Here is a 20420-nt window from a genome sequence, read left to right as displayed (position 1 = left end):
ACTCTGCATATGTGGATTTTCTCATTTTCCCCAACCAGTTTTTGACTTTTATGATCTGTCATTAGGTTCATGCACATTTAGGGTTGTTGGGTCCTTTTGGTGAAGTTGTCAGTTTCCTTTTATGAAATTATGCTATTTATCCCTGGCGATATTCTCACTGTGAAATCTCCTTCGTCTCTACCTTCTTTTGATGACTGTCCGTGTGGGATAACTTTTGCATCCTTTTATTTTCACCTATTTGTGTCTGTATGTGAAGTGTGTTTATGTAGGTAGCACGGCGTTGAATCTTTCTATTTTACCCAATCTGGAACCTCCGCCATTTATTTACTTTTATGCATTTTTAAAATGTATTCATATGAGAGAGAGAGAGAGAGAGAGAGCACGAGCAGGAGGAGGGTCAGAGGGAGAAGGAGAAGCAGACCCCTCGCTGAGCAGGGAGCCCGATGCGGGACTCCATCCCAGGACCCTGAGATCATGACAAGAGCTGAAGGCGGACACTTCACCAACAGAGCCCCCAGGCGCCCCAAAAACCTCTGCCTCTTAATTGAGATATTTAAACTATTTACGTTTAGTGTGATTACTGATGTGCTTGGGTTTAATCTACCATCGTGCTATTTATCTTTTATTTCTCTTGTCTGTTATTCTTCTTTTTCTGCTTTCTTTCTTCTTTCTTTTTCTTTTTTTAATTATGCCATCTGTCTCCTTTGTTGCCTTATTAGGTGTAATGCTTTCTTAGGCTATTTTGGTGACTGCTTTGGGGTTTATCCTTGGGGATGTGTCCTGTCCAGTGATGTGATGCCATCTCCATGCAGTAGGAGCCCTGCGACGCCGTATTTCCACTTTGCCCTCCCAGCCCTTGTGTCTGTGGCCCTAGGCCTTACTTCGTCGCGTGATCTAAGCCCCACCACACGCTGTTGTAATTTTTTGCTTTAAATAGCTGGTGGGGGATCCCTGGGTGGCGCAGCGGTTTGGCGCCTGCCTTTGGCCCAGGGCGCGATCCTGGAGACCTGGGATCGAATCCCACGTCGGGCTCCCGGTGCATGGAGCCTGCTTCTCCCTCTGCCTGTGTCTCTGCCTCTCTCTCTCTCTCTCTGTGACTATCATAAATGAAATTAAAAAAAAAAATTAAATAGCTGGTGGTCAGGGCGCCTGGCTGGCTCAGCCGGTAGAGTGTGCGACTCTTGTTCCCAGGGTTGTGAGTTCAAGACCCTCATTGGGCACGGGTCCTGAAAAAAATAAAGAAATGGCTGATTGTGTTTTAGAGATTTTAATAATAAGAAAAGCATCTTTATTGTTACTCACACAGCTACTATCTCTGATGCTCTGTTCTCCTTCTCCTCCTTAGGATTACTTGGTGGGTGTGAGCGTGGCTTCAGGTTTCCGTCTGGTGCCCAGAGGCTGTCCTTTACCACTTCTTGTAGTATAGATTTGCTCGTGATTAACCAGCTCCTTATGTCTGAAAAAAGTCCTCATTTCATCTTTTTTTTCCAAATGACATTTTTGCTGATAAACAATGTAGGGTTGGCAGATTTTCTTTCTTTTGGTTCTGTGGAGAGTTGGCTCCACTGTCCTTGTGCATTGTTTTCATCCAACAGGAATCAATAGGACATCCTTTTCTTTGCTCTTGTATACAAAATTTTTCCCCTGGATACCTTTATTTTTGTTTTGCTTTAAGATTTATGTAAGAGAGAGAGGTGGGGAGGCAGGGAAGCAGCAGAGGGAGAGGAAGAGTCCGGAGCAGACTCCCTGCTGAGCGCAGAGCCTGAACTGGGGGGCTCCATCCCACAATCCTGAGACCACAACCCTGGGATCCCGACCTGAGCCAAAACCAAGAGTTGGACGCCTTCCTGACTGACCTACCTGGACACCTCATCCCCCGGATACTTTTAAGCTGTTATTTCTGTAACTGGTCCTCGGCATTTTGAGAATGACGTACATGAGTTAGTGTAGCTTCCTCCATGTTTCTTGTGCGTATATTTTGTTGAGTTTTGTGGAACTGTGGATTTCTGTGTTTCACCACATTTGTAAAAATTCTGGCCATTTTCTCAAGCTATTTTTTCTTTCTCGCTCCACTTCCTATGCTCGGGGGACTCCAGCTCCACCTGTACCTCACTGTGGGGACTTGCCCAAAGGCTCGCTGACACTTAGTTCATTTTTCTTTTCAGGCAATTTTGTTTCTGTGTTTGACTTGGACAGTCTTTATTGCTTTGACTTCAAGGTCACAATGTTTTCTCGTGCAATATTCTATTAATCACATTCAATATATTGTTTATCTCAGACATTCTAATTTTCATTTCTAGAAGTTCAGTTTGAGGCTACCCGGGTGGCTCTGTGGTTGAGCATCTGCCTGCGGCCCAGGGTGTGACCCTGGGTCCTGGGATCGAGTCCCACATCGGGCTCCCTCCTGCATGGAGCCTGCTTCTCCCTCTGCCTGTGCCTCTGCCTCTCTCTCTCTGTGTCTCACGGATAAATAAATAAAATCTTTTAAAAAATCTTACATGTCTCTACTGAACATAATCATCCCTTTCTGCAGCAGCTTGAACCTATGGAATATAGTCACAGTAATTCTGCTGTGTTTGTTACATCTGAGTTAATTTTGAGTGATTTCCCCTCATTATGGGTTATAATTTCTTGTCTCTTTTCATGCCTAATGATTTATGGTTGTATGTCATAGATTGTGTACTTTTTAAAAGATTTTATTTATTTATTCATGAGACACACAGAGAGAGGCAGAGAGCAGGGAGCCTGATGTGTGACTCGATCCCGGGACCCCGGGGTCACGGCCTGAGCCCACGGCAGACGCTCACCCGCTGGGCCCCCGGGCGCCCACACGTCGTCCGCTCTACCTTCTGGGTGCTGGGTGGTTTTACATTCCTGTAAATATCCTGTACTTCTCTCTGGGGTGTAGTTCAGGTATGTGGAACCTGCGTGGTCCTTTGGGGCCTCGTCCTTAAGCTTTGTTGGGCGGGACCGGAAGCACATGTAACCTGACGTTCATCGTTTCCCTGCAACCGAGGCAGACCCTTCTTTCTGCTCTGACGCCCCTTCGGTGGGAGGGTCTCTACCCTGGGGGTCAGACGCGCTGGGGGCCGCGCCCTTCTGGGCGGTGCTGGTGCTCCCCGCGCGGCCGGGACGCCGCTGCAGGTCCCCGGGGTCCCCCTCCGCACGGCTCTTCGTCTCCAGGACTCTACCCTGTGAACTCTGGCCACTCGCTGCCCCGAGCCCCCCGGCCCTGTGCCCCAGCGAGGGGGACCCCTGGGCTCTGCCAGGGTCCCCCCTGCCTCTGCCGACCCTGGAGGCACTGCCGGCGGGAGCAGGATGCCCGGGACCTCCCGCTTGCTTCCCGCTCGCAGGGATCACGGCCTTCGCTGTCAATGCTCTGCGTGTCCGGAGCTCTTCTGTATTCTTATTTCTGCCGTTTCCCCCCGTTTCGGGCAAGAGCATGCGAACCTGCCCCCTGTCACCTCACCGGGAGCGGGAGCCGAAGCCGCACGTCAGCTGTCTCCAATTCCCGGCCCAGCGCTCCCGCCATCTGAGCACCGCCCGGCCCTCGCACCTGCTGCCAGGATGCCACCCTGAGGGCGGGCCCCGGCTGCGGGCATCCCGTCCCCGGCCCTCTGACGGAGCCTGGCACGGAGCCGGGGCGCCGCCTGTCGGGGTGAAGGACAATGTGAAGAGCACCATGTGTGGGGCCCACTGTGCCACCCCAGGCTAGTTCTGCGGGGCAGATTGTGGCGGGGGGGGGGGGCGTGGGACGGAGACCGGGAGCTCGTCCAGTCGTGCCAAGTCTCAGTGCTACAGCCGCAGGGCTTGAACCGGCGTCGTATTTCAGGTCCGGCGTCCTGAAGGGCCAGTGGGAGCTTGCCAGCGGGAGGGCTTCCTGGAGGAAGTGGCCTGGGCTGGACATCCAGACAGGCCTGGCTCCCGCCTGGGGACTCAGAAGTGGGGAGGCCGGGGAGGGGGTCCGGGTGCCCTTTGGTGGGGGACACCTCTGCCAGGGGGTAGTGCATGCCCGCACGGGGAAGTGGGCCGGCAGCACTGGGGCCCCCCACCCCCGGCAGGTCTCTGGGACCCTACCCAGCCCCGGCTGAGCGGGCCACGCCTGCCCCAAGCCTGTGGTGGCTCAAGGGCGCACGAGCCCGCCCTGCTCCCCACCTTGTCCCCACTGGCTGGCAGTGCCTCCCATTCCGCTCACTTCCTTGTCTCTGACCTCCCCCCACCCGGGGCCACCTTTCACACACCTGCCTTGGGCAGCCTACACACCTGCTGGAGCTTTTCACGCTCCAGTTGTGTCTCCTCACAAACCTGTTCCGAAGTCCGGGGCAGCCTTGGTGCTCACGAGAAGCCCTCCGTGCACCTGCCCACCTTGTCCCAGAGCACCTGTCTGTGACCCCCCCAGGGCCTGCCCCCTTCTCTGGGGACCCTGAACCAGCTGTCCTTGCTTCCCCCACCCGCAGGGCCGGAAGGGAGTGGCGGGTCTGTGGTTCGGGCCTGCCCTCGGGGCGCAGATGGGGCGAGGGAGGGCTGGGCTCGCCCTGGCTGGGCCGTGTGGTCCTTACATGGGTCTGGGCATGGGACCTGGGAACCCGCCTTCTCACCTGCTTGGGAAGCCTGGGTCTGGGCGTTCTGGACCTCCATAGGCCCTGGCTGTTGGCACTGCGTGGCCCCGCTCCCCTGGGCCTCGGGCCAAGGCCTCTGCAGCGTTGGTCTTCCCTAGGAGGCTTCCTGGAAGAGGGGACTCCTTGGGGGACAGAAGCTGTTTGGGTCAGGGTCCTGATGGGGCGGCATGGGTTAGGGTCCAGAGGGGATTGAGAGGCTGCAGGGACTGTTATCTGGCCCCAGTTTGGGTGAGGGCAGGGATGCGCACAGGACCCAGCTGTCCAGGGCCTCCAGGGTCATGGGGCTTACGTCCAAGGCACCTGGATCACGGTTGTGTTTTAAATTGAGTTTTCAAATTGGAGAGAAGCGACAGCGGAGGGGACGCGGGGAGAGCCTGGCCAGGGTGGGTCAGAGGTGGGGAGGCCCTGATGGGTGGCGGGGCAGGGCGGGGCAGGGTGGCCAAGGACCCGAGACCTGCCCGCCCGGGCGCGGCCCCCTGGGAAACCTTGGCCGGGCCGCTTCGGTGGCCTGGGCTCCTGCGGGGCCCCGGGTGACAGCCCCCCTCGCGGCGGGCGGCGGAGACACGTGCCCTGGGTCAGGGGGCCTCCGAGCGGAGCCGCTGTGCCCCAGCCCCGCCGCCGGGTCCGGCCAGCGCCTGTCGCCCCCCTGCTGCCCGCGGCCCCGGGGACGCCTCCGGCCGACCGTGCGCCCCTCCCGCAGCCAGGGGCGGGCCCCGGGGGTGGGGTCTGCGACGCGGCGCGGTGGGGGCAGGGGCGGCGGGGGCGCCGGGCACCTGGGGGCGCGCGGGACCGGGGGCGGGGCGGGGGCGGGTCCAGCCGGGGGCGGAGCAGGGGGCGGGGCGGGGAGGCCGGGACCCACGGGGCGGGGGTGGACCGGCCGGGGCGGGGCGGGGGCGGGGCGGGGTGGCGGGCGGGGGCGGCCGAGACCCACGGGGCGGGGGCGGGGCGGGGCGGGGCGGGGCGGGCCGGCGCCCCGGGGAGCCTCCCGCCCGCAGGCCGCCCGCACGGCGAGGGTTAAGGCCCGGGCGGGGCGGGCGGGGCGGGCGCGCGCGGATTGGGGGGAAGTTCGGGCGCGGGGCGGGCCGGGGCGGGCGCGGGGCGAGCCGGGGCGCGCCGATTGGAGGGAAGTTGTGCCGGGGCGGGGCGCGCGGCGGGCTCGGCGCTCGCTCCGGGAGAGTTGACAAAGCCCCGCAGGGAAGGACGCCTCGCGGCGCGCCGCCCCGGGCCCCTCGCCCCGCCGCCCCGGGACCCGGCCCCCGCCCCGGCCGCTGCCCTCGGCGCCCCGCCCGCGCTGCCCCCGGCCCCGGCCCCGCCGCCGGTCCCGGCCCGAGCCGCCCGCGCGCAGGTAGCGCCGCCCCGTCCCGAGGCCGGGCCCGGGGGCGCGGGGGCCGGGGTGCGGCGCCCGGGGCGGCGATGACCGCGCAGCGCGCCCCGCGGGCCCGGCCCTGAGCCCCGCCGCCTGCCGCCCGCCGAGGTGAGCCCGTCCGCGCGCCCGCGACCCCGGGGTCCGGCTGGGGGGTCCGGCGGGGGGGCCGACCGGGGGCGCGGGGGGCGCCGGGGGGCGGGCGGGGGCGGGGGGCGAGGCCCGGGGCCCGGCACGCGCCGCCGCCGCCCCGCGGGGCCAGTGGTCCTGCCCGCGCCCCGCCCCCGGCCCCGCACCCCACGTGGGCCCCCCCCCCAGCGCAAATTTGTCCGCTAATGGCGCAGGCGATTATCTGCGCGGCCGCCGGTGTTGTGTGTCCCGCGGGCAGGGCCCGAGTCACACGCGCCAGGAATCCAGACGGTGTTCGGAGACGGGGGGCGGCGGGGGAGGCCGGCAATTAGCGTGAACCCTTTGTCTGCTTTGATACCGCGGGGCGCCCCGCCGCCGCCTCCTGCGCCCGGAGCGCCCCCGGCCCGCGCCGCCCTGACCGCCCCGCGCCCCCAGGTCCGCACAGGCACGATGACGCCCGGCCCCGCGCTGCTGCTGCTGCTGCCGCCGCTGCTGCTGGGGGCCCTGCCGCCCGCCGCCGCCGCCCGAGGTGAGTCCTGGCGCCCCGCCCGGCGCCCCGGCCCGCGCCAGCGCCGCCCCTTTCGCTCCCGGCCCTGAACCCTGCCACACTGCCCGGCTGGCGCGCGTGCCTCGCCCCGCCCCGCCCCGCCCCGCCCGCCGCGCCGGGCCCACCCGCGGGTCCCCTCCCGGGGGCGCCCCAGCTCGGCCGCAGGGCACCCTGGCTCCCCGGGCCCCGCCCCCGCTCACCTCGGGACCCCGGCTCACCCAGGGCACACCTGCCCTGGCGCGGCGGGCTCACCTGCGGCCCCGCGCCTGCCGCCGAGTCGGCTGGGCCCCGCGCCTCTGGGGACACTCGCATCCACACGTGGGCCTGAGCTTGAGAGCAGCGGGGTACCCCGGGGCTTTGGTGGCGCAGGCTGCTCGGCACCGTGGACCCAGTTAGGCCCCGGCAAGCCGCAGAGACGCCCGTGGTGCCGGGGCCGGTCTGGGGACAGCGGGGACATGGCGGGCACCTGGGACTCGAGCCCCACCCCTGCGCCCCGAGCTTGCCCATCCCCGCAAAGGTAGAGGGCAGGGGCCGCTGCAGGGGCCGCGGGCTTGTGTCGGGCCCCACAGCACCACCTGCTCCAGCGGCGTGCCAGCCCTCGGCGGCCGCTCGCACACCTGATGTCCAAGGAGGAGGGCCTGCGGCGCGACCCGAGGCCCAGCCCCAGCACCCTGTCCCCCGCCAGGTACATCCTCAGCTGCTGGGCCATGGGAGATCCGCCTTGGCCACCACACACCCGCCATGCTCCGCGCTGGCCGGCGCTCAGCTAGGCGGGCCCTCGGGCCGGGCCAGCCCTTGGGCGTGCTGACCACTCAGGAGCGTCCCTGCCCTGTCCACCAGTCCTCGGAGGCCTCGCACCCCTCCCCCCGCCGGCGGGTACACCGAGCCCAACCCGGCCTTATATGGGCACATTTGGGTGTTGGGTGGCAGGCGGCAGCCCAGGTGGGCCTAATGCCACGGTACCCCCCCGCCTGCCCAGCAGGGGACTGGCCACTCGGCCGGAGGGTGGGGGCTGCCCAGGCGCGGCGGGGCCTGGCAGCGTCCTGGCACCACGGGCACTCAGGTCATACCCCGCAGGGCCCCCCCGGTGGCCAGCAGCCTGCACTCCGGTTCCTCTTTGATCTGCGTGGACTCCCCTCATCCCCACACCTGCCCGTCCTCTGGCTGCTGGGCCAGGGAGGCTCTGAGGCCGCCGTGCTGGCCTGGGCCTGGGCCGGAGCCCGGAGCAGAGGGGTGGACGCGGTGATGGCAGCGGGCGGCAGGGCCTGCCTCAGTGCCAGGGGACCCTGGAGGGGCCACACCCTGCTGTGTTCCCTTCGGCCTTGGCCTTGGGACCGAGCCCGGGATCCAGCCGCTGCGGCAGCAGGGACGGGCGCCACTCTCCAAGGGCAAGGGCCCCCGCGGCTCTGGGGGGCGGGCAGTTGTCCTCCAGGCCTGGCCCGAGGGCCCGGGCGCTTCCCAGGGTGCGGGGAAGCGGGCCGCGGGCAGACCGGAGCCCGGAGCCAGGCCGCTTGCCGAAATCCCTCCCCGGGCGTCACGCCTTCTGGAGTCAGCACGTCTCTCCACTCGGGTCATGTTTTTAAAGTTCCCCTTTCTGGAAGTTTCACAATCCTGGTGGGTTTGTCTGAAACAGCCTTTTCCAGCTTTGAGGCAGGATCGGATTTGGGTTCTTCCAGCGGGAACTTGGGTTCCGAACCCGTCGCGTGGCTTTAGGAGGACCCGCGGGAGGGCTTGTCAGGCCGCAACTGTTCCAAGGATGGTGCCATGGACGGGTCTCTGAGCAGCCAGGCCTGGAGGCCGCCTCCCGGTCCTCCGGACCCCCGGTGCGCCCTGGGCGCCCCCAGCACCCACCCCGGGGCCAGGCGCCCCACTCTGCGGGGATGGCGCCTTCTTGCCCTCGGGGCTGTGTCGGGGAGGGTCACCGGGTGCGTGAATCCGCGGGAGGGCGCGCGGCCGTGGGGCGCCGGCTGACCTTGGCCTCTGGCCAGGCCGGCGGGGGGCCTTCCCCCGACCCCTCGGGCTGAGGCGGGTGTGCGGGAGCCGGGCCCAGGCGCCGCGAGGTGGGGATGCAGGCCAGCCGCCCCATTTACGTCTGGGGCCTCACTCCTGGAAGAGAAAATAAATCACTGTCCCCTCTGGGGGGAGGAGGGAGCCCTGAACAAAGTGGCCTTTGGCTGGGCCTGGAAACTCCTACCGCAGGCTCTTCATTGTGCGGGAATCAATGGGCCTTCAGCCCCCGCCCAGCGCCCTGGGGAAATGTTGGTTTTTCCCAGCAGCGGCCCCAGCCTGCTTGGGGTTCCGGGCTGCTCGCCGTGCGTGCGGCTGCCTACCTGCTGGTGGCCGGCCTCCTGCGCCGTCCCCGGCGTGTCCAGGTGGCAGGCTCCGTGGCAGGCGGTCCGTGGAGGGGCGGGGATGCCCAGGCCGCTGCCCCAGACCCCACAGGCCTGCCCGGTGCCCCGACCCCACCCCACCCCACCCTGCCTGCCGTCTGCCCTCCCTGGTGGTCCCCTGGTGTCCAGCGTGGCTCTCTCGGCCCCGTCCTGGGCTGCTGTGGGTGGAGCTGCAGCCAGGCGGCCCACACTCCGGGCAGGCTCGGGGGAGGCGGGTTGGGGGCCGGGAGTGGGGGTAGGCCCGGGCTGGGCCGAGGCGCTGCTTGGCCAGGGGTGTGGGGAGCGGGGGGCGTCCCGGGGCCTCTGCACTCTGTGTCCCCACTGGGCGGCTGGCGGCAAGGCCTAGAGCTGTGGGCCTGGGTGGGGGCCCGTGCCCCTTGGGGGGAGCCGGTGTGAGGTGGGGGCTTCCCAGAGGCGTCCTGACACGTAGGACAGGGTTGTGGCAGGGACGGGCTCCAGCCTCAGGCCTGCTGACCCCGCGCTGCCCATCTCAGCAGGAAGCAGTTGCTCTCGTCCCCAGGTGGTTGGAGGTTCGGGCCAGCCCTGTGCCGCGAGGGGCCGGAGGACGTGATGGGGCCCGGGCAGCAGGCGGCAGGCAGCTGGGCCTGGCTCTGGGCCGGGACCCCCGCGGCAGTGACGCCCTCTGACTCCCACGGGGCCGAGCCGCAGGAGTGGCGGGCCGCCAGCCACGGAGGGGCCCAGGGTGCCCTCTGCACCCCTGCAGCGGTGTGCCCGGCCCGCGGGGGCTGCGGGGCTCACAGTGAAGCCCAGCAGCGGGGCCGAGAGCCCAGGACAGCGGGGACAGCGGGGACAGCGGGGTGGCCTACCCTGTAGCCGTCAGAGCCCTCGGGTGGGTGGCAGACGCCCTCTGGCCTGGGCTGGCCCGGGGTGGGGGGTGCCCGGCACCCGCACCCTCGCCCTAGCTGGCGCGTTGGTCCTGCCTCAGCGTCAGCCTCTGGCCCAGGGGCTCCAGGCTCGCATGCGGCCTCGCGGGTCAGGGGCAGGGCCCTGAGGGTCCGGGCTTCTTGTCACGTGAGCGCGTCCTTTGGGTGCAGGGGCAGCAGGTGAGGGAGGCCCTCCTGGCTTCCTCGGCCCGGCCTGCGGGGGGCCGGGTTGCTTGTGTGCGGTGCATGGGGGCCAGCTGGGGGGTGGCTGGGGTGGTGGCTGGGGGCCGGCTGGGGGGGGCGGCTGGGGGGCGGCTGGGGGGGCGGCTGGGGGGCCGCACACAGTGGCCTGCAGCTCGCCCTGCGGCAGTGGGTCCAGGAGCCGTGCACTGTCAGGGCGCTGCCCCGTGGCCCCTTGGGTTGTCCTGCGAGCGGCAGGGAGGGGCCCTGGAGTCAGGACCCGGTGGAGGTCCCCCCGGGGTCTCGGGCGAGGGGCGGCCCCTGGGCAGTGGGTTGGGCGGCCTCGGCTGGCGCGGTGGGTCAGCCTGGCCCTCTGCTGCACGCAGGACGCCTGGTTTCTGGGGCAACCACCTGTCCTTCGGGTCCTACCAGTTCCACCGCAGGTCCTGTGGGTCCGGGCCCCAGGGGCCGCCCCAGGCCTGCTGGTGACCGGGAGTCTGTGCGCGTGTGCGCGGGGACCTGAGCGGCTCGGAGCCAGGGCAGAGGTGGAGCCTGCCTGTCGGGGCCCTGGGGTCCCCACCTGTGCCCTCGCCTTGGCATCCCCGCCTCCCGGGCCATCTCGGGGAGGATGCTGGGCCCAGGGCCGCTCCCCCTCCTTCCGCGGGGGGCATGGCAGCTGCGCCCCGCTCCCCCGAGAGCCCCCTGCCTGCCCTCTGGTCAGGGCCGCCCCGCTGGCCACGAAGTCGCTGCACAGCCAGCCCGTCCCAGGAGCTCAGCCCGAGCACCACCCGCCAGAGGGCGCGTCCGGGCTGGGGGCTCCTGGGGCTGCTGGGGGTGACCGGGGATGGAGCCAGCTGGCCTCACCTCCCACCCGTGACCGTGGCCCCGGGGGGCACTGGTCTGGCTCCTCATGGCTCAGCCCTGGGCAGGGACAGGGGCGGACGCAGTGCCCCCCCGCCCGGCCAACCGTCCCAGGGGGCTCGGGGTGGTTCAGGTGGAGGGGTTAGGGCAGCTGCGGTTGGGGCGGAGGGAAGGTGGGTCAGGACGGGACGGGCAGCGCAGAGGCCGTGCGGGTTACTGAGGTTCGGGGGCTGAGCTCCAGGTGCCCCCGGGGGGTGAAAGCGCCGTTTGGGGGTCCTGTCCCCATGCAGCCCTCATGTGTCTCCTCCGTCTTTCTGGCCCTCCCCACTTCAGCCCTCCTTGGGGCCACTGGGGAGGGAGGGGTGTCAGTGGGGTGATAGCAGGACCTAAACTCTGGGAAACAGTGGTGTCGGCGGGCGGGGGTGGGGGGTCGGCATCTGCTGTTGGGGTGTGTGCCTGCGTGTGCACGCACGGGCGCTGTGTGGGTGGAGGGTGCCCATCTGGGGGCAGCCTTGTGTCACGAGGACGGTGTCGGGGGTCAGCGTCGGGGGGACGGTGTCAGAGCAATGGTGTCTGGGGGGACAGCGTCAGGGGGACACCCTGTGTGCCCGGGGATGGCGTCGGGGGGCGGCGTGACATGCTGTACGTGTGACACCCGCGCCCTGGACGGCACCTGGGAGCCTGGCTGTGTACCTATATGTGTGGGGTCCTCTGGGTTGCTGCCCCCTGAGCCCCCCCGGGCCCCCGTTCCTGCCGCGTTCCCCCAGCTGACGGGGAGGAGGATGGGGGACGGGCTGTGCGTTCCCGCGGCAGCACCCCCAGCACCCCCACCGCGCGGTCAGCCCCTGCAGGGGGAGCCCCCGCCCCAGCCTCCGCGGACCGCGCCTGTCCCTCCCCGTGGCTTCCTGGAGGAGGTCCTGGGGGGGCCGAGGGGCAGCCCCGGGGCTGCTGGGAACCCGCCCCCCGCCCCCCGCCCATCTCCTGGCCGTGGCCCCGGTCTGCCTCGGGCTGGGCGGCTTGGACACCTGACCAGGTGGAACAATGGGGGCTTGTGTTTCCCAGGCTAAATATAGAGCCGTGGCAGTCGCGGCGGCGGCCAAATCCCCAGGAATCTGGGTGGGGGGGCTCCCTCGGGTGAGCCCGCTGGGGTCTCTGCTCGGCAGGGCTGGAGGGGGCAGGGCGGCTGGCCCGGGGCGGGAAGGGGGCTGTTTGCTTTCGGATAAGGCTGGCTCCAGCTGGGGCTCTGGCTGCCGGCCTGCCCGCCCCGTCCCGCTTGCCGGCGTCCTCGGGGCCGCACTTCCGGTCCGTCTGGCAGTCCCTTGGCTCCGTCCTCCTGTCCTGTCCACAGGGAGCGAGGGGCCTGTGGCTCTGAGGCCCGGTCGATGCCCCCCCCAGCTCCTCAAACCCTGCGGCCCCTGCAAGCACCGTCCGATGGCCCTTCTCTGCTCAGGGGGTGCCCCCGGCGGGGCGGGGGGGGCGCAGGCCGAGTCTGCCAGATGGGACTGCCCCGGGTCAGGCGCAGCCCGTGCCCTGCCCTTCCTGGGCAGTTTGTAGGCCTGCGTGTGCCCCGGGGTCAGCGGGGGGCTGCCCGCCCTGCCCTGCGCGCTGGGAGGCCCCTCGGACGGGGCACTTGCGGCGGTGACAGGTGTGGGACCCTGGGCGCGCTGGGGGCCCGTCCACAGTGGAGGACTCCGCAGCCCCTGCCTCGGTTCCCTCCTGGGTGCTGGGGCCCGTGTTGGGAGCCCCATGGCAGGGGGGCACCCTAGCAGAGGCGGAGCGGGGGTGCGGAGGAGAAGCATTCCTGGGGCTGGGGGGCCTGGTGGGCTGCATCAGGCAGGTGTCAGGGGGAGAGCCGGGCTGGGCCCAGGTTGGTGGCGGCCGTCGGGGAGGCCCCGGGATTCCCTGTGCCCCCTCGGGCCGCGGGACCCTCCCCGCCTGGACCCCGGGCCGCCCGCTCCCCCTGCGGCTCCGTCAGTGTCTGCAGGCCTGTGGAGGGGCGGCATCGGGTCCCCGGGGTGGGGGCAGCCTCCAGGAAGCTCTGCTCCCGCCTGCGAAGAGCCCACGGAAGCACTGTGGGTCCGGGACGCCCCGGCCGGCGGCTCAGCCCGCTGCTAATTACACACGCAGGAAGCCCCAGGTGCTCACTGGGAGCACACACCGCCTTGGGGTCGGGGTCGGGGTCGGGGTGCAGGACGCCGGCCTCTGCCCACGGGAGGGGTGAGTGCTCTGGCCGACACCTGGAGACCGGGGGCTGGGGGCGCACAGGGCAGGTGGGTGTAGGGAGCTGCGGGGGGGCACACTCTGGACCCCCTTGGGGCGCTCCCGCTGTCCGGGACGCAGAGGCTCCTGAGGCGGGCTGGCGACTGCGGGCGGCGTGGGCTGCTCCCGCCGGGGGCGGCCGGCCAGACAGGAACCCTGCCGCCCCCCGCGCCCCCCGCCCAGCCCCGTGGTCTGGGGCGACCGTCCTCGGGGAAGCCACCAACTGTGTCTGTGCTGCGTGGACTCACGCGTGTGCCCTACGGTGGCTGTGCGGGGCGTGCACCCTGGGTGCCCATCAGCGTCGTGGCTCCTCCGTGGGGGCAGCACGTGGGGGCGCTCAGGGGACCGTTCCTCAGGGTGGACGCTGCCTCAGGCCTGGGAGCAGCCCTCGCTGCCTGGGCGGCATCTGCCCGGAGTCCTGGGGGGGACCCGACAGGCACGGCCCCCTTGCCCCGGGCCCCTGAGCACCCGCCAGCCCCCTCCCCGCTGACCGACCCCCCGACTGGCCCGCAGGCCCCCCAAGGATGGCAGACAAGGTGGTCCCAAGGCAGGTGGCCCGGCTGGGCCGCACCGTGCGGCTGCAGTGCCCTGTGGAGGGGGATCCGCCGCCGCTGACCATGTGGACCAAGGACGGCCGCACGATCCACGGCGGCTGGAGCCGCTTCCGCGTGCTGCCCCAAGGCCTGAAGGTGAAGGAGGTGGAGCGCGAGGACGCTGGCGCCTACGTGTGCAAGGCCACCAACGGCTTCGGCAGCCTCAGCGTCAACTACACGCTCATCGTGATGGGTCAGTGACGTGCCAGGGCCGGGGGCGGGCCGTGCATGGGAGCCGCGAGCCAGCAGACCCGGGGGACCTTCCCCGAGTGGCCCCCACCCCACCCAGGGCTGCCAGGATGACGGGCCTGAGCGGTGCTGTGGCCGGACCCCCGCGGGCCTGTGCCCAGGGTCCCCTCCCCGCAGAGGCTGTGCCGACGGGGAGCCCAGGGTGCCCAGGGCACAGCAGGAGCGGGCCCGGGCGCCCCGGCGCGGTGGTCCCACCAGGGGATGGCCGGGCGGCCGGCCTGGGCCCTGGGCGTCGGTTCCAACTTTGAGGCTCAGGTTTCAGAGTTCAGAGGGGCCGCCAAGGGCCTTCTGTTCTCTGCTGCCTCTGGGGCCGGGCTTGGGGCCTGGCGGGGTCCCCAGCGACACACCCTGTGCTCCCTGGTGCCGGGCGCACGCCGGGCCCTCCCCCACGGCTCCTTGGGGCTGCGTCCCCGGGGACGGGCTCCCTGGCAGCCACGGTGGCCCGTCTCACGCTTGGGGACGCCCGCCCCGGCCAGCCCCTCGCCGGGTCCCCAGCTGGGCGGAGGTGGCGGGCGGTGGCAGGAGGGCATTCCTGGCCTGCCCCGCCCCCGGGGCCCTGCTCGGGACTGTGGGACGGGAGCGCTGCTGCGTCCCCCCACTGTCCTCTGAAAGGGGAGGATGACCAGGCGGTATGCGAGCCATGTCAGCTCACCGAGGCCTCGGCGCCTTGATGTGGGCTAGGGTTACTGCAGCTGCCGGCGCGGCCCGGCCCCCTCCTCCGCGGGCCCTGCAGACCCCCCGGAGCCGGGGTGGGGGGGCGGCTCCGTTGGGGTCACCTGCACCCAGAGGCAGGCTGGGCGGCCATTCGGGCCAGCTGTCCCCGGGACACGGGGACGTGGGTGTGCTCCCGGGACTCCCGCTCCTGTTTCTGAAGCTTTCCCAGCTGGGCCCAGGGTGGGAGCCTGGGAACCAGCCTGGGGTCTGGGCGGGGGCCGCGGGGGCCCCGCTCACGTGCCCTCCGCTCCGCAGATGACACTGGCCCGGGAAGGGAGCGTCTGGGGCACGACGGCGCCTCGGGGGGCCAGGAGGACCCGACCGGCAAGCAGTGGGGTGAGACTGGGCGGACGTCGCCCTCTTCCTCGGGGCGGGTGGGGCAGCCCCCGGGGGCCTGGCTGACCCCTGCTGCCCGTCCCGCAGCGCGGCCCCGCTTCACGCAGCCCTCCAAGATGAGGCGCCGGGTGATCGCGCGGCCGGTGGGCAGCTCCGTGCGGCTCAAGTGCGTGGCCAGCGGGCACCCGCGGCCCGACATCACGTGGATGAAGGACGACCAGGCCTTGACGGGCTTGGAGGCCGGCGAGCACCGGAAGAAGAAGTGGACGCTGAGCCTGAAGAACCTGCGCCCCGAGGACAGTGGCAAGTACACGTGCCGCGTGTCCAACCGCGCCGGCGCCATCAACGCGACCTACAAGGTGGACGTGATCCGTGAGTGCCGGGCCGGGGGGCGGGCGGGCGGTGCCCGGGGCCGCGCTGACGTGCCCCTCCTCGTGCAGAGCGGACCCGCTCCAAGCCCGTGCTCACGGGCACGCACCCCGTGAACACGACGGTGGACTTTGGGGGCACCACGTCGTTCCAGTGCAAGGTGCGCAGTGACGTGAAGCCGGTGATCCAGTGGCTGAAGCGCGTGGAGTACGGCGCCGAGGGCCGCTACAACTCCACCATCGACGTGGGCGGCCAGAAGTTCGTGGTGCTGCCCACGGGCGACGTGTGGTCGAGGCCCGACGGCTCCTACCTCAACAAGCTGCTCATCACGCGCGCGCGCCAGGACGACGCGGGCATGTACATCTGCCTGGGCGCCAACACCATGGGCTACAGCTTCCGCAGCGCCTTCCTCACCGTGCTGCCAGGTGCGTGGGGTGGGAGGCCGGCGCGCGGGGCCGCCTGCGCAGGCTCCGGGACCCACGGCGACCGCCCCGCCCCGTCTCTCTTGCAGACCCCAAGCCGCCCGGGCCGCCCGTGGCCCCCGCGTCGTCCAGCACGAGCTTGCCGTGGCCCGTGGTCATCGGCATCCCCGCGGGCGCCGTCTTCCTCCTGGGCACCGTGCTCCTGTGGCTGTGCCAGGCCAAGAAGAAGCCGTGCGCGCCCGCGGCCGCCCCGCCTTTGCCCGCGCACCGCCCGCCCGTGCCTGCCCGCGACCGGGCCGGGGACAAGGACCCCGCGGCGCCGCCCTCCCTCGTCCCAGGCCCCGGCGCGGCGCTGTGTGACGAGCTGGGGCCCCCTGCGGCCGCCCAGCACCTGCTGGGCCCGGGCCCCCCCGCCGGGCCCAGGCTCTACCCCAAACTCTACACGGACGTGCACACGCACACGCACACGCACACGCACTCACACACGCACTCGCACGTGGAGGGCAAGGTCCACCAGCACCAGCACATCCACTACCAGTGCTAGAGGTGCCGCCCCGGGGACCCCGCACCCCGCACCCCAGCCCCAGGCGCCGGCGGCGGGCACACGGGGTCGAGTGGGCGCGCGGGGGCACAGAGGGCCGGGCCCCGGGACGCAGGCAGAGGCGGCCCCCAGGGCACCCCGGGTCTGAGGTCCCCCGGACACAGACACACGCGCACCCACGCAGCCCGCCCGGCCCCCCAGCCCCCGCGGAAGGCCCGTGTTGGTGACGCTGCGGCGCGCGTGCAGCAAGGGGCCCGTAGATGAAGGAACCCCCAGCTGCCCTGGGGAGGATCTCCCGGGGACGCGGTCGGGCCGCCCGCCCCGCGCCTGGCAGGGGATCTGAGAGGCCCCCGCTCGCAAACCCAAAGCGCCCGCCCCCCGCGCCGTGCCTGCCGCCGGTCCCAGCCAGCCCTCCGCGGGCACGCAGCTATTTTAGCCACCACCTGTCCGGGTGTCCAGGAGCCCCCAGCACCGCGGGCCGGGAGGTCAGGCGGAGCCGCGCGGGCCCTGGGCCGAGGCGGGAGCGCGGGGCTGACCCTGCCCCCCACTGCCGCACAGAGGGCCCCTGATATTTATATTTAAGAAATTAAGATAATAATATTAATAATGCTGGAAGGAAGGTGGCACCCCGAGCAGGCCTGTGCTCGGGCCTGGGACGTCCCTGGCCTGATGGCCAACTGGGTGGGCGCCGTGGGGCCAGGCACCCAACAGCCCACTGCCCGTGGCAGCCCCAGACCTCTGTAATTTTATATAGAGTTTGAGCTGAAGCTTCGTATATTTAATTTATTTTGTTAAACAAGAAAATGTGCATCTTCTTCCTCTACGCTGGTGTGTCTCCCTTTGGCATCTGTGTGTGTGCACTTGTATTTGGGCCTGTGTGTCCAGGTGTGTGTGCACCTCTGTGGGCCTGTGTTTCCAGGTGTGTGTGCACCTGTTGGGCCTGTGTGTCCAGGTGTATGTGCACCTGTTGGGCCTGTGTGTCCAGGTGTGTGTGCACCTATGTGGGCCTGTGTGTCCAGGTGTGTGTGCTCACATCTGTGTCCAGGTGAGTGCACCCATCTGTACAGGTGTGCGTGCACGTGTGGGCCTGTACGTCCAGGTGTGTGCACGTACATGCACGTGCGCCTGTGTGCCAGGCTTGGGCTTCAGGAGTCCCGCAGTGGCCTGAGGCTCCGGGGCTGACCCCTTGGGGCCCCTGAACTGAGCCCCGGCGGCCGTGTTGGGAACACTGACCGGCTCCCCGACCTGCAGGTACCTGCCTAGCTGGAGTCCTGCACACCGGCCCACGGAGTGCCCCCGCTCCCCCAGTATGGCCCCCATGGCCCTCGGGGCCAGGCCTGTGGCTTTGGCCTGGGCCTTGGGGTGCTGGGCCCCGTGGTCACCTGTGTCCTGGTGCCACCTGCCCAGAGGGCACAGTCCCGAGTCCCAGCCACTAGCGGGTTGTGCACAACGGTCTCGCCCTCCAGGTGGGGACATGGAGGCTCTATGACAACACTGCGGTTTTCACGCCGCCGCCTGTGTGAAGTGCTCGGGTCCTCAGGCCTCGGAAGGTCTGGCAGGAGCAGGGCTTTGCGGGTGTCTGGGGGGCCGGCGGGGACAAGAGTGGGGTCTGCCCAGCCGTGCGGGCAGGGCCGTCGTCTCCCAGGTGCTGCTCGTGCCCTGCACCCGAGCCCCTGAGGGCAGGGCCAAGCGTCCCCTGTCCCCAGCTGAGGCAGGCCTGGTGCTGGGCTAGGCCCCTGCCGGGGTCCTCTGCAGCGGGCCGCCCCTGCCCCAGGATGGACCCCATGCTCTGGTCCGGGGCAGCGCCCATGAGTGACCCTAATTCCATGGCCGGGGCTGGTGGCCTCTGGGTGATGGAGACCACCTTGGGTGGCCCGAGCCCCGGGGTGGCCACAGGGGGTGTGGGGGCTTCAGGCAATCCCGTGGCTGACCCCGGACACTCCCCAGCTGGGACAGGGCTTCTGTCCGAGGCGGGGCCGGCCCCCCAACCTGCAAGGCATCTTCGCCCCCTTCCCAGCCGGTTCCTGGGTCTGCCTGGGGGCGGGGCTGTGGGAACTGCCTTCTGCCCTGGGGACTGTGGGGGCTGGTGGCCTGCCCGTCACGAGCCCCCCACAGGGTCTGGGTCCCAGCTCCGCAGCCCCGAGGCCCCCGCCGGGCACCAATGCACAGACCAGTCTGGGAACATGTAGGGCCACTGCGCCGAGCAGGGGACCCTGCCCGGTCACCCCAAAGCCCACACTTTCATTTCCTGCGGCCCAGACCCTGGTGCTCAGCATCCTCGGCCCAAGTGGACCCGCAAATCCGCTTCCTGCAGCTCTCCACACCCTTCTCGGGGGTCGCCTGCAGCTTCCAGAACCTTCTCCCTTGGCCCACCTCCAGTGGGTCACTCCTTGCCCCACACGTCTGCTCTGCCCAGGCTGGCCCAGCTCTATGCTGCGTGACCCCTGGGAGAGCGCAGGGTGCACCGACAGCTCCTGACCGGCTCGCGCACCCCACGCCCTGGGACAGAATCTCAGGGTCGGCCGTGAGGGCAGAGCCAGGTCAGTGGGTGCTGGTCCCGGGGGCAGAGCCGTGGCTCACAGGGCACTGGCACTAAGGGCAGGGCCCCCACCCAGGATGGGGCCTGAGGGGCAGAGGGGAGCGGAGGGTGGGGAGGCGGGCTTCCCCTGCCCCCACACGGTGGCCCCTGCATGAGGACATGACCAGGGACGCGGCGCCCTGCGCCCCACCCCGTCAGGGACCCGGGAGCCCCCAGCTCGGAGGCCCAGGACACAGACCCAGCTGCGTCCTCGGAGCGACCCTGGCCGCGTTGGGTTGGACGGGGACATCTGAGCGGCCATGTGGGGAGGACGCTCCTGGCGACCTTGGTGGGGGTGCGGTGGGCGGGCCCCGCGTCTGCGCCGGGCGGCACCTCCCTGTGATGTGTTCCTCGTGGTGATAAGCCGGCCGCGAAGCCGGAGAACTTGAAAGGGCCGCTGGCGCTCGACACTCGGGGTGTGACACCCCCACGCCCCCAGCGGCCTGCACGCCTCCCGGCCACCCTGGCTTCAAAGGGGAGTCTCATCCCGCAGCTGTCCGGGGGGGCGGGGCTCAGGCCGACGAGGATGGGGGTGCCTGGGTCGGGAGGGTCTGGCAGCAGATCAGAGCCCTGTCCTGGGGTCAGGCCAGGGGACCTGGGCAGGAATGCAGGATGTGGGACACAGGACAGGAGTCCTGGACCCAGGACACAGGACACGGGGCGGGCCAGCTCAGCCTCGGGCTGGACTCAGCTGCCGGCCAGGCTGCCCCGCCTCTGGCGCCGCGTCCGTGGGGCGTGTAGGGCCCGGAGCCGCTGCAGGGGCTGTGCGGCAAGTGCCCCCGGGAGACGCTGCCCAGGCCCTGGCACAGGGGGCGGCCTGTCGGGGAGCTGGGGTCCCCCGGCCGGGCTGCGCACGGGGCAGCAGACCCAGCCCACAGCTGGCACCAGTGTAAGGTGTGAGAACCGTCTGGGCACGTCCGGTGGGCAGGGGGCCGAGGCTGCGCACCCCATGGAAGGGCCGGCTGGGTGGGCCCTGCTGACCTCACCGCGGCTCTCGGGGGGCCTGGGCTTGGTGTTTATTTTTGGGCATCGTGACGGCGTCTCTGAGGAAGCATTGGCCCGGGGGCTGTTGCTCCCACCCAGGGTGGTGGCTGGGGTGCCGATGGAGCCCGAGCCCTGGGCGACCCAGCACGAGCAGGGTGGCCTGCAGCGGCCCGCCGGGCTCTGGAGGCCTTGGCCGGTGGCACCGCTGGCAGGGCCAGTGGTGGCGAGAGCGGAGGAGCAGAGCCGGTCAGAGGGTCCAGGCCGTGCCCCAGCCCCCCATGCCTGGCCCCCCAGGCCCTGTGCCTTGGTGACCCTGGGCGGGAGCTGGCGCATGTCCCTGGGCCTGAGGGATCTAGGGGTGCGGAGCCCGTCCCAGCTGGGCTTGTCCTGCGGGGACGACCC

The 20420-nt window shown here is 69.3% G+C and overlaps 1 protein-coding gene and 1 long non-coding RNA gene across 2 annotated transcripts; one reads left to right on the top strand and one right to left on the bottom strand.

The window, feature by feature from the left end:
* Positions 1-1125: 1125 nt before the first annotated feature.
* Positions 1126-5040, bottom strand: LOC144303490 (uncharacterized). Its single transcript, XR_013370534.1, has 2 exons — positions 4599-5040; positions 1126-3880 (listed from the first exon to the last, which is right to left on the bottom strand). It is a non-coding gene; the product is annotated as an uncharacterized LOC144303490 (long non-coding RNA).
* A 1499-nt stretch (positions 5041-6539) lies between these two features.
* Positions 6540-17279, top strand: FGFRL1 (fibroblast growth factor receptor like 1). Its single transcript, XM_077881645.1, has 6 exons — positions 6540-6640; positions 13746-14018; positions 15044-15124; positions 15212-15496; positions 15565-15918; positions 16005-17279. The coding sequence occupies exons 1-6, from the start codon at positions 6562-6564 to the stop codon at positions 16457-16459; spliced, it is 1527 nt and encodes a 508-aa protein (XP_077737771.1). The 5' UTR covers positions 6540-6561; the 3' UTR covers positions 16460-17279.
* Positions 17280-20420: the final 3141 nt, after the last annotated feature.

The sequence above is a fragment of the Canis aureus genome, chromosome 2, assembly GCF_053574225.1.
Source record: "Canis aureus isolate CA01 chromosome 2, VMU_Caureus_v.1.0, whole genome shotgun sequence".
In the NCBI taxonomy this organism is placed as follows: Eukaryota; Metazoa; Chordata; class Mammalia; order Carnivora; family Canidae; genus Canis; species Canis aureus.
The sequence above is the reverse complement of the archived record's forward strand: the minus strand, read 5'-3'. Positions and strand labels throughout refer to the sequence as shown.

Excerpts from the sequence above, each read along its gene's own strand:
- FGFRL1 (XM_077881645.1), top strand. The coding sequence starts at position 6,562 with ATGACGCCCGGCCCCGCGCTGCTGCTGCTGCTGCCGCCGCTGCTGCTG. Across the intron at positions 6,641-13,745 it reads GCCCGCCGCCGCCGCCCGAG|GCCCCCCAAGGATGGCAGAC; the intron begins GTGAGTCCTGGC and ends ACTGGCCCGCAG. Across the intron at positions 14,019-15,043 it reads CTACACGCTCATCGTGATGG|ATGACACTGGCCCGGGAAGG; the intron begins GTCAGTGACGTG and ends TCCGCTCCGCAG.